This window comes from Alligator mississippiensis, chromosome 4 (genome assembly GCF_030867095.1).
Source record: "Alligator mississippiensis isolate rAllMis1 chromosome 4, rAllMis1, whole genome shotgun sequence".
Classification (NCBI taxonomy): domain Eukaryota; kingdom Metazoa; phylum Chordata; order Crocodylia; family Alligatoridae; genus Alligator; species Alligator mississippiensis.
Genome location: NC_081827.1, coordinates 817,708 through 829,556, shown reverse-complemented (window position 1 = coordinate 829,556; position 11,849 = coordinate 817,708). Strand labels below are relative to the sequence as shown.

General features: G+C 70.1%; 1 protein-coding gene across 2 annotated transcripts; it reads right to left on the bottom strand.

Annotated features, from left to right (window-relative positions):
• Window positions 1-1,452: 1,452 nt before the first annotated feature.
• Window positions 1,453-4,349, bottom strand: ARSA (arylsulfatase A). 2 transcript variants are annotated; one of them, XM_059725579.1, is made up of 8 exons: window positions 4,019-4,349; window positions 3,678-3,918; window positions 3,385-3,540; window positions 3,122-3,291; window positions 2,703-2,827; window positions 2,247-2,374; window positions 2,072-2,174; window positions 1,453-1,990 (listed from the first exon to the last, which is right to left on the bottom strand). In XM_059725579.1, the coding sequence occupies exons 1-8, from the start codon at window positions 4,279-4,281 to the stop codon at window positions 1,683-1,685; spliced, it is 1,494 nt and encodes a 497-aa protein (XP_059581562.1). In that variant the 5' UTR covers window positions 4,282-4,349; the 3' UTR covers window positions 1,453-1,682. The 2 variants fall into 2 exon arrangements, with proteins under 2 accessions (XP_059581562.1, XP_019337242.2); XM_019481697.2 differs by having other exon boundaries at window positions 3,385-3,603; window positions 4,019-4,347.
• Between the last annotated feature and the right edge of the window lie 7,500 nt (window positions 4,350-11,849).

The window sequence follows — 11,849 nt, the reverse complement described above, 5'->3', positions numbered from 1 at the left end:
TGTATCCCAGGGACAGGGGCAGGGGCGATGCCTGGAGCTGTGTCGGGTGACTGTAGTTTTACTAGACACAGGGTTTGTCTGGGCCTGACCCTCCCCGTGACTGTATTTCTGGCTGGTCTGCACGCAGCTCCAGCCCTGGCGCCAGCGGAGCTGCAGCCACTTGCAATCTCCAGCCGTGGCTGTTGCATGGGGTGGCCCTGGCCCTCCACCCGAGGAAAGATCCCAGCCCTCCACGGAGCCTGCTTTCCTGTGGGGACGGCCCCCTGCCACCTCCCCGCTGGGCACGGCCACGGTCTCTTCCCGTCTTTCCAAGATGCGGGGGCCAGGAGCACGAAGGCAATGAGCCACGGGAGGGTGGTGCTGTGGCCTAGTGGTTAGTGCAGGCACTGGGGAGCCCTGAACCAGCTCTGGCTTTGTCCCAACAGCTCCCTGGAAGACGAGGGGGGTCTCCCTTTGTGCCCCCTCTCCTGCTTGCAGGGCTCAGGACCAGCTCTCCTCCACTCCCGTGCCTGCAGCAGGTGAAGCCCCAGCTCCTGGAGTCCTGGGAGGGGGCTGGAAGCTGCACTTCCAGCTTGTTTTGCAGAAAAAGGGACACGGCGATGCCCCGAACCTTGGCAGGAAGGGAGAGCTCAATGGGTCTCTCACCATCTCTTGGCACCCAAGTGCCCGGCCCTGCGGCGCCAGCATCAGACCCCGTGAGCTGGGGAGAGGCGGTCTCTAGCTGAGGCCCAACAGGGAGGTCGAGGCCAGAAGACCCCTGAATAGGTGGCCCCGTCTCCATTCCCCCAGCCCTGCGGCTCTTTCCACTGAGCCCTGCCTGGGGCACCAGGGCTGGGCACGCAGCAGCTCCGAGCTCCAAGGAAGCTAGGGCCTCAGCTCCACGTCCTTCCTCACCTCCTCTGCTGTCCTGTCCCCTGCAGCCAGACACATCTCTCCCCCTCCTCTGCTGCCCTGCCCTGCACTGCCTCCAGCCCCGCTATCCCCCCCCCACCGCCTCTCCTCCAGCCACCGTCCAGGGAGCTCCGGCCTTTCCCCCCAGGCCGCAGCACACGGCTGGGCTTTCTACGTTTCGCTGCATCCTTCCTGTGCCCATAGCCAGGGGCTGCAAGGGGGCTCCATGCCTGCCCCGAGCCCCCTGCACGGTGCCCAGCCACCCGGACCCACAGCACTCAGCCCAGCACCACGGGGTCTGGCCCAGACCTCCTCCCCTCACCCGGGAGCCTGCTCCAACCGCATGTGGCTATCCGGGGACATGGGGCACGTGGCCACCCGGCCCCAGGCCTCACCGCCTGTGGGCTGGGACCTTGGCTTCATGCGTGGATGTGCACAGAGCTGCTCCCACTCGCTCCTGGCCTCGCCATCTCTGCCAGCGGGGTCTGGGGCTGGGCTCGGGGCAGGCCCTGGGCTCTTTGGGCAGGGCGCTCAGCAGACAGACAGAGGCAGACAGAGACCTCCCTACCAAGGGCGGACGGACGTCCAGCGTTAGTAATAAACATGAGCACTGTGGGCCCTCCAGCGCGGGGGGCCCCGTGCCTCACGGCTCGGCGACCAGCCAGCACCGCCAGCGCGGCCGGGAGCACGAGCAGCCCCGAGGGGCCGCAAAGCCCTGGGGGGTTAGTCAGGCCACACTGGCAGCTGCGGGTTGAGGCAGGGATGACGGCGGGGCCGTGGTGAGGGCCAGGCTAGGGGCAGCGGCAGCAGGAGGGCTTGGGGGTGCAGGCGGGGACGCAGCAGGGCTCCAGAGCGGGATCGGAGCCCTTCTTCATCTGGCTGTCCCCGAACACCATGCGCTGGTCGAACTGCATCTTCTGCATCTGGATCTCCTTCAGCGCCCGCAGCACCACGGGGCTCGGGGCCGTGCTGCTCTGCAGCAGGTCGTAGTTCTCCGCCGGGTCTGACTCCAGGTCGAAGAGCAGCGGGGGCTCGTGGGGTGTCAGCGGCGTCAGGCCATGGCAGGCCGCGTCAGGGGTCGTGTCGCTGTGGAAGGCGCCTGGGAGGGACCCAAACAGTGCTCAGCTCCCCCCAGGCTGGGACCGGAGCCGGGGCCGGGGCCAGGGATTAGGGTCATTACCTTGGGTGAAGAAATGGGCCTTGTACTTCCCCTGCCTGACGGCGAAGACGCCCAGCGCCTTGCTGGGGGCCGGCGGGTAGTAAAACATCGTCTGCCGGGGGCTCTGCGGGGAGATCAGAACCGGTGTCACGGGGGCCTACAGGCCGCGCGGGCAGGCCCCGGCCCCAGGACTCACCGGCCCTTGTCCGAAGAGCACCGGGGTCAGGTCGTAGCCGTCCAGCTCGACGTCGGGGAGCGGCGCCCCGGCCAGGGCAGCCATGGTGGGCAGGATGTCCAGGGTGCTGGCCAGCTCGTGCGTCACGCCTGGGAGCAAGGAGACGGGCTCAGGAACTCTTACACACCCTCCTCCTCACACCCGGGTCCAGCCCCCCGACCCCGACCCCCTTCCCTCTCCCCACGGGCCCGGGGCAATCGAACAGCCCTCTGCCCAGGCTCAACCCCGCGCTGCACTGGGGCAGGAAGGGATTCCCCCCCGCCAGACTGGTGCGCACTGGGGGGTTTTGCCTTCCTCTCAACGGGGGCTCGGCCCCAAGTCACCCGTCAGCAAACTCAGCCCAGGTGCCCCACTGCGGGAGCGGGGCCTCCCAGGCCAGCGCGTGCCCACAACAGGCACCCGGGCCGCAGGACTCACCCGGCGCGATGCGGCCCGGCCAATAGGCCACGGCGGGCTCGCGCATGCCGCCCTCGTACGTCGTGCCCTTCCCGCACTTCAGGAGGCCGGAGCTGCCCCCGCGTGCCATGCGCATCGTCTCGGGGCTGCGGGCAGGGGGACGGCCCGTCAGTCCTGGCCCCGGGGCGTCCCAGCAGGCGGGTGTGGGACGGGCCAGCACCCTCTGCCCACCAGCATCCCGAAACGGCCCCGAGAGCATCGCTGCAGAGGCGCACTCGGCCAGCAGCGATCCCAGCACCAGCATCTGCACGATGCCCACAGCCCACCCACCAGCCAAGCGCGGCGTGGGGCTGCGCACCCGGCCCCCCGAGGACGAGGCTCAGCACTCGGCCCCGGCCCCGCACGAGGGCTCGGTGTCGGGCACGGGGGGCCGAGCTGACCCGTTGTCAGAGGTGAAGAAGACGAGCGTGTGGCCGTCCAGCCCGTGGTCCCGCAGCGCCTGCAGCAGGCTCCCCACCGCCCCATCCAGCTCCAGGAGGGCGTCTCCGAAGGGCCCCCGCCGCGACCGGCCTGCGTAGCCCTGGCTCGCGAACTGGGGGTAGTGGGTGTGCTGGGGCGAAGAGAAGTGTCAGAGCCACCCTGGAGCGGGTCAGGCCCAGGCCCGCCGCGCCCAGCACCCCCCGGCCCCGGCCCCGGCGCTCACGTGGGAGGCGTAGTAGAGCAGGAAGGGGCGGCCGTGGCGGGCGCAGTCGGCGATGAAGTCCTGGGCGAACTTGGTGTAGTGCGGCACCAGCCTGGGGAAGGCGACGGGCTGCTGCACGATGCTGCGGTTGAGGAGCAGCGGGACGGGCACCACGCCCTGGTCGCAGGTCCCGAAGCACGCGGTGTCGGGCGGGAAGCAGGTGAGGTTCTGGCAGGGGCCCTGCGGGGACAAGAGGAGGGAAAGCCCCGCGCCCCTCGCCCGCGCCCGCACGGCCCCTCGCCCCGCAGACTCACCTGGTCGTGGGAGTAGGGCACCCCCAGGAAGTGGTCGAAGCCCTGGTGCACGGGCAGGAAGGAGCCGTTGGCCCCCAGGCCCAGGTGCCACTTGCCCACCATGGCCGTGGCGTAGCCCTGCGCCTTCAGCAGCTCAGCGAGCGTGACCTCGGCCAGCGGCAGCCCGCCCCGCGAGCCGGGGTAGAAGACGCCGGGGTAGACGCCGGAGCGGGTCTGGTACCGGCCGGTCAGCAGCGCGGCCCTGGGCGAGAGGAGCGCGGTACAGAGGGGAGCCCGTGCATGCCGGGGGCACCCGAGGCACGGTGCGGGCGCGGGCGGGGGCGATGCCCGCCGGGGCTCACCGCGACGGGCTGCACACGGGGCTGCTGGCGTAGAAGTCGGTGAAGCGGAGCCCGGCGGCCGCCAGCCCGTCCAGGTGCGGCGTGTCCGAGCTGGGGTGGCCGCAGCCGCTCAGGTCCCCGTAGCCCAGGTCGTCCGCCAGCACCAGCACCAGGCTCGGCGGCGCCGCCACGGCCCGCGGCGCCCACGGCCACACACACAGGCACACACACAGCCACGGCCACGGCCACCGGCAGCGGGCCAGGCGCGGGGCCGCGGGCTGCATCGCCGCCGGCTCCGGCGCGGCTCCGCGCTCAGCCACGCCCCGGCCCCGGCCGCGCCACGTGACAGCTGCAGTCACGTGGCCGCGAGGCACGCCGGGAGCTGTAGTCCGCACGGCGGGGGGGCTTTAAAAGGGCGGCGGCAGCGCCCTGCCCCCTCCCCCGCCCCCCCGTGCAGGCGGTTGGGCGGTGCCCGGTGCCAGCGGCGTCAAGAGTGTCACAAGAGTCGGCCGAGGCGGCTCGGAGCCGGGCGGGCGGGGGACACCTGCGACCGGCCGCGCCTGTGGGAACCCCGCCCCGAGTCACCGCCAACACGGGCTTTGGGCCGGGGCGGGGCGGGGCGGGCTCGCACCTCCGCCACCCTCGCCCCTGCCTCAGTTTCCCCAGGGCCCGCGAGCTGGGACCCGCCCCCCTGCCCCAGCCCCGCCGTGCCCCCACCCCTGACCCGCAGCACCAGCCCCCCCAGTGCCCCCCCACTCCTGACTGCCCCCAGCACCCCCCTCCCAATCCACAGCCCCCCCAGTGCCCCCCACTCCCGACTGCTGCCCCTGCCCCCTGCTCCCGACCCACAGCCCCTGCCCCCCAGCGCCCCCCACTCCCAACTGCCCCCCAGTACCCACCCAGTGCCTCCTTTCGACCCACAGCCCCAGCCCCCCCAGTGCCCCCCACTCCCGACCCACAGCCCCTGCCCCCCAGCCCTGCAGTGCCCCCCACTCCCAACTGCCCCCCCTGCCCTCCCAGTGCCCCCCACTTCTGACCCACAGCCCCTGCCCTCCCAGTGCCCCCCACTTCTGACTGCCCCCCCCGACCTGCAGCCCTGGGGCAGGCACGTGGGCAGCAGCAGCAGCGTGGGGGGCCGGGGGGGCGCAGGGCTGGCGGCGGCCCTCGGTCGGTCGGTCGGGCTGCCGGGGCCGAGCTCAGTGGCTCCTTTCTTCTCCGCCCCCGGCTTCCTGCCCCGCGCGGGCCCTGGGCAGACGTGCGCTGCAGCCAGCGCCCAGCCCTGGGCTCCCCCGCCCCGGGGCATCGTCCTCCGGCTCCGGGACCTTGCGCCACGCAGCTCCAGCGCTTGAGGCCCGCTCCCTGCCCGGCTGCCCCGGAGAGGTAGGTCCCTTCTTGCCCCGACCCCTGCCCCAAGCGCCACGGCTGCCCACCGCTCCGCTCTGTGTGCAATCTCTGCCGTCCCGCCCAGGCCTGGCACCCCTTGCCCCCGGGTCCAGCGCTTGCTCGCGCCCGAGGAGCCGGCCGCAGGGCGGGGAGAAGGGGCCAGGCCGTGCCCAGCGCTGCATTGTCCATCTTGCAAGGTCCCCGAGCCACGGGGCGGGCAGGGAGCTGCAGAGTCCACCCCCGCCTGAGGCAGGATCGGCCCCGTCCAGCCCCTCCATGCGCGACCTCGGAGCCACACAACACCGTCGCCCCAACACAGCCCCAGGCATCGCCCCCGCCCCGGGATACAGGGGGGCCGCGGCCACCAAGGTCCCGGCTTTCGTGTGCCGCAGGGTCCTGCGCAGCCTGCGTGGGCTCGCGTGTCTCACGGGGCCACGGCCTGGGCCCTCGTGCCACGCAGGCACTGCCTGTCCGTGCCAGCGGCGCTGCCCGGGGTAGCTGCAGGCGCGGGCGGGTGGGAGCAGGGGGCATCGGCCCTGGCCACCCCTGCCGCCGGCGTCCTGGTCGTGGTGAGCGTCTGGCCGCGTGGAGTGGGGCTGGTGGCTCCCGCGGGGGGTTGTGGTGCGTGGAAGGGGCTGACGGATCCCAGCCCAGCCGTCGTCAGGGCTGGCACCGGCCGCTGCCCATCTGCATGTGTAATTGCGCAGCCTGTAATCCCCTACTTAGCTCATTAGCACTGGCAGGGGTGGGGGGCACGGGCCGGGCCTGCTCATGCTGGCAGAGGCCTCGATCCCATTGCCAGGCCTTGCAGACCCCGGTGCTGCCTGTCTCAGTGGCAAGGCCAAGTTCTCCCCGGGTGCCCATGGGGCGGCGAGGATGGGGGCGGCAGAGATGCCCCCAAGCAGCCCCGGGGCATCGTGGCTCCAGGACAGGCGTGGGGAGGGGGTCTGGCTTGGTCCTTCCTGTCCCCGGGTGGGCCCAGCCCGTGCAGCTGGGGGCACGTGGGGGCTGCCCTTGAACTGCCCCCCCCCCCCGTGCCTGGCAGCTCCCGGGTGCACGTGGCAGGGCAGGGACGGGTGCGTGGCTGGTGAGCAGGAGCCGGGGTTTGGGCTGCAGCCAGCCGCTGGGCAAATCTGCAGTGTCACCAAATTAAAGGCATAATTAAGGGGCAGCCTCCCTGGAGGAGCTGCCAGCTCATTAGCACAGAGCTGTAATTAAATGCAGGGGGCGGAGCAAGTCCCCCCACCACTCCCCCAGCAAGACCTGGGCAGAGGAGCCCAGGTCCCTAGGGAGGGGCAGCCGGGCCTGGCCCACCCCCAGCCAGCCCCTGGGTCCCCCTGCCCTCTGGGCTGCCCACGCACACGCCTGCACACGCTTCAGGGATTCCCTTCCTCCTGCATGCGTGCACGCCCCCTGTCACGCCGCACCCTGGCAAACACTCATGCGTGCCCTCACCCCTGCACACATCCCCACGTGCATGCACTGTCCTGCTGCACATACGCCCCTCCCTGCACACAGCTGCGTGCTCGGCCCACGCGTGCAGAGGTGCATGCACACGCGTGGCCGCACTGCCCCCACCTCCCCACGCGCCGTGCGTCACCGGCTCTCACCGGAGCCGGCGAGACCGGGGCTGTCGGCGCGCGGAGCAGGGAACCGGCAGCGCTGCAGATCTGCAGGCAGCCAGAGGCTGTTGCCAGGGTGACGAGGCATGTGCCCCCCAGCTGGGCCATGCGCCCCTTGGGGGGCTTTGTCCGCAGCGGTGCCCCGGGGCTGCCGAGGCCGTGGGGGCAGAGCAGCCCTCAGTGCAGCCGGCGTCCATCCATCCTCAGCCCTGCCGTGCCAGGCCGTGCTTGCACCGGGCACCTGGTTTTCCCTGCACTGGGCTTTGGGGCTGCCGCTGTCTGGGGTGATCCCGCTCGGCGTCTGCACCAAACCCGGGCTCTGGATCTGAGGCCTGGGCTCCCGACCCGGGAGGATCCTGCCTTCGCTGGTGCTGGGGTGTGCACGGAGGACCCTGGCTCCTGCCCGGTGCTGCGTGAGGGGAGAGGATGCTGCTTCACCCTGGCGCGGCGATGGACCAACGCTCCTGCCGGCACCAACTCCACAGGGTCCTGGCTGGAGGGTCTTGCCCCCGCACTCTGACGCTGCCCTGGGGCAGAAAGGGATTTCCCCCCCTGCTCAGACTGGTTGCACTGGGGGGTTTTGCATTCCTCTGCAGCGGGAGCACGGCCTGGGCCTGGGCTCTCTGCAGCGCCAGCAGCAGGGTGCGGATGCAGCCCCCCTGTGTCCCGGGGGCAGGGACGGGGGCGATGCCTGGGACTGTGCTGTGCAGCTCCGAGGTTGCACACGGGGTTTGTCTGGGCTGGTTTGGACGGGGCTGATCCTGCCTCGAACTGGATGTGACCCTGCCCGCCCCACAGCTTTGAGACTCTGACTCTTGGGGGACTAACGAGCCACCCCGAGGACGGGCATGGGTCCAGCGGCTTGCCTGGTGCAGCTGGGCTCCGCAGTGGTGCCCACCTGGCACGGGGCTGCGGCCGGGGCCTGGCGCCCTGCCCAGCGCCTGGCACGGGGTCCAGGCATTCACACGCAGATGCTCTCGCCAGCCAGGAGGCGAAGGAAGGAGCGTGGGAGCCGCACCTGGGCCAAGGCACTTAAAGGGGCAGCAATGCCAGGGGCTGGCGCCGCACCTCTGCCCAGCTGCCGGTGCATGGCAGGCAGGAGGGTAACTGAGCGTGGGGAGGTGGGCGCTGGGGTGCTCGGTGCCAGGCAGGATGGGCCTGTTGCAGTGCCTCGGGGCTGTGCTGCTCCCCAGGCCGCTGCCCGCGCTCCCGCGGGGGTTTCCAGCTTGCTCCGAGCCACTATGGCTCCTTCCCAGCCTAGCCTTTTCCCCCACAACCCATAGGCACCGCAGGGTTGGCGCGCAAGCAGGTGCTGTGGAGAGGTGTTGCTCACAGAGGCACATGCACACCCACATGTGACACATGTGGGACGTGTGTCTGTGCTTGTGCTCACGTCATGTGTCTGTGAATGCGCACCTGTCCCTGGGCCGGGTTGCGACTTCCCAAACAGGCCAAAGGGAGGTTGCTCTGACTCCTCCTGGCATCCCCGGGCACCGAGTCCTGGAGCCCCTTCGGCTTCTGCACCCGTTCAGGCATGTGCATGCTAAGGTACACGTGTGCCCCCCAGCGGGTCGCACTCTAATGCACAATGCACGCACCGCCCTTGGCCCGTTTCGCACGTGGCTGGTCACCGTGGGAGCTGCCAGATGCAATACGTCAGGTGTCACGTCCCCCGTGCCAGCCACGGGCAGAGTCGGGGCCGGCGCTGAGCTCGCCGGGATCCTGCCACGCCCTGAGCTTCCCGTGCCCTCGCCGGTGGACCTGCCCCGTCGTCCTGACCCTGCCACGGCCTGCGTCTGCGCCAGTCTCTGCGTTTCTCCCTGCCCGTGCCCCGCCACGCCGGGTCTCATCTCGGTGCCTCCAGCTCCATGCATGGGTCACTCCAGCCCTGCACCCTCACTGCTGCGCCTGGCCTGGCCCTTCACGGGGGGGCCTCTGCCTCTCCCCCGTGCCCGGATCTCCGGCGAGGGCTTCCAGCCGCTCCCAACCCAGGCTCCCTGGAGGGAGGGCGGCTCGCGGCTCCCTGCTGCCAGCTCCCTCCATCCTGTCCCATTGTTCGCTCCTGGGCCGGCCCCGATCCCTCCCGCAGCTGGAGATGCCGTCAGGACCCTGCGGGCTTCCCCTTGGCCCAGCTCCATCCTCGGTGGGAGCGATGCCCGGGGCTGTGTCGTGAGGCTCCGAGGTCTGACACAGGTTTGGACGGGGCTGATCCTGCCTCAGACTGGATGTGACTCCGCAGCTCCCTGCCAGCCCACCCCATGATTTGTACAAGCACGTGGGTTTCCAGCCTCCTGCCTGGGCAGGAATCGCGGCCCCAGGGCCCGGGAAAGTGCCTCTTCAATGGGCTCCGGGATTTTTAAGCCGGTCCCGTGACCCCTGGGCCTGGAGCAGGGTCCTGCTGCAGGGAGCAGGGCCCAGGCCTGGCCCGGGAGAGCCACCCCGTTGGGCTGGGAGTGCCCGGGGGGGCTGCCGGGATGCGCCTGTGTGGGGCCGGGCTGGTTCGGGCAGTGCCGTGTCCCTGTGTCTCCGGGTCTGAGTTCAGGACGCGCAGGCTGGGGGCTGTGGGGCGCTGCGGGGGACACGTGGGCACCCCTGCACAAGGGGTGGGGGCTGGAGCCTGAGCTTGGCGCCATGGCCTGGGCCAGGCTTGGAGCTGCCCTGTGGGGCGGGGGCAGGAAGGGGGTTTCCTCTGGGGCGACAGGGAGGAAGTTCCAATCCCGGCCCCGGCAAGGTGCTTCCTGGTGCTGCCGATAGGACGTGGAAGGGACATCCTGCCTCGCCGGCCACGTGCACAGAGCCCCCAAGCAGTGCGCATGCCTGCACGCGCACACGCATCTCCCCAGGCCTGCGCGTGCATACATGCTCCCTTCCATGCAAACGCAAGCGACTCACAGCACGGAGCCCAGCACAAGCACGCAGGGCAGCCCTGCAGCACACGCTTGCACGTGCCCCCACGTGTCATCCTTAGTGCACGGCCATGCACGCTTTTGATAGTTGCCATCTGTGCCCTTCCAACACCAGTGCACACGGAGCTCTCTAGCACACACGTGCACCATGCAAACAGCACCTCCCTGACTCACGTGGGCACATGCATGACTTGTCCATACCCACAAATGCATGCAACACATGCGCTCTCACACACGCAACACTCGTGTGCTTATAAACACATGCACATGGCCCTTGTGTGCTCAGACACACGCACACACATACATGCAAACAATCCTTTCATGCTCAAACACGCACACACGCAAGCACAACCCTTGTGTGCTCACCCACATGCAACAGTCGTGCTTACAAACACATGCATGTGGCCCTTGTGTGTGCATACATGCATGCACACGTACAAAGACATGCACAATCCTTGTATGCTCCAAAATACTCGCATGCACACAACCCTTGTGTGCTCACCCACATGACATCTGTGTGCTCACACACATCTGCACAACCCTTGTATATTCACAAGCACAGGCACACGTGTGACCCTTGTATGCTCAAATGCACACACATACACACATGACCCTTGTATGCTCAAACGCGCACACAACCTGTGCATGCTCACGAGCACATAGACATGTATGACCCTGGTATGCTCAAATGCACACACATGTATACATGTGCACGCACATGTGGCCCTTGCATGCTCGCACGCGCACGCGCCCTGTGTCCTGGGCAGGGGATCCCTGGCCGCCCGCGGGTGCTGGGCAGGGAAGGTCAGCGCTGCTTGGCTGGTCTGTGTGGAGGAGGAGGGGGTGTCGCACAGGCCGGGCTGGGGGGGCCAGGCCGGGGGTGTCTTCCTGGCAGGAAAGGGGCTGAGCTAGCAGCCGGCTTCCTCTCGGCGCTGGCTCTCCGGCCAGGAGCAGCTGCCGGAGCCGCCGTCGAGGCTGCAGCCCCTGCGCTGCTCTCCGGTGGGTGGGCGCGAGCGAGCTCGGGCGCTGCGGGGGAGCAGGGTGGCAGTGCCCTGGGGCTCGGGCGCCGAGCGGCACACGGGGCTGCGGGAAACGTGGGGCGGCAACAGGTGGGACGAGGGGGCTGAGAACGTGTCGACTCCCGCGGCCGGTGGTGCTCCCCGGTGCCCGTCCGTGGGCCCAGGGGCAGCTATGGCTTCCCCCACGTGTGGGGCTCCCGTGGGGCTTTCTCCGGGGCCAGGGCACGTGTTGCACCCACGCTAGGCCCACGGGTGCCTGCAGGGTGACACGAGCGGCTGGGGCGTGGGGCCGAGGTCGTCCCGCCTGTGCAGGCAGAGCTCCCCGGGGAGCCCGGGGGCACCAGCGACGGGCGTTTGCAGCCCGGTGCCCGCAGACCCCCGGGGCCTGGCGCCGGCGGAGGCCAAGCGCAGGTAACAGGGCTGTGCCGCCGGGCGCTGGGGACCGGAGCGCGCTGTTGCCCGCTGCGAAGCCCTGAGTCCGGACGCCTTGCTCCCGCCGGCCCGGTGCCAGGGCACGAGGCGGGCGGCGCGGGGCCGTCCGGGCCAGCCCGGGCTCGGCGCCGAGGGAGGCATCTGGCTTTGAACTTTCCCTCCCTCGCGCTCCCGCTCCCCGTCGCACATCCTCGGGGTTGCCATGACAACACCTTAAACTAACACGGGGGGCTGAGTTCGCCGGAGAAATTCATCTTTCTTGTTCCGCTCGTTCCTCTCCAGAAATCCCCTCCGCCCCCACCCCGCGCGGCCGCCTCCCGGCGCTGCTATGGTTACTCGGGCCCTGCCATCCTAGCCCGGTGCCGCCGACGGGCTCCGCTCTGCAGGTAGGAGCCGTGCCGTGGCACTCGCCGGCCGCCCAGCAGAGGGGCCGGGGCACCGGCGTGACCAGGCTGGCGTGGCCGGCGCCTGGGCGTGGGTGTGAGGGAAG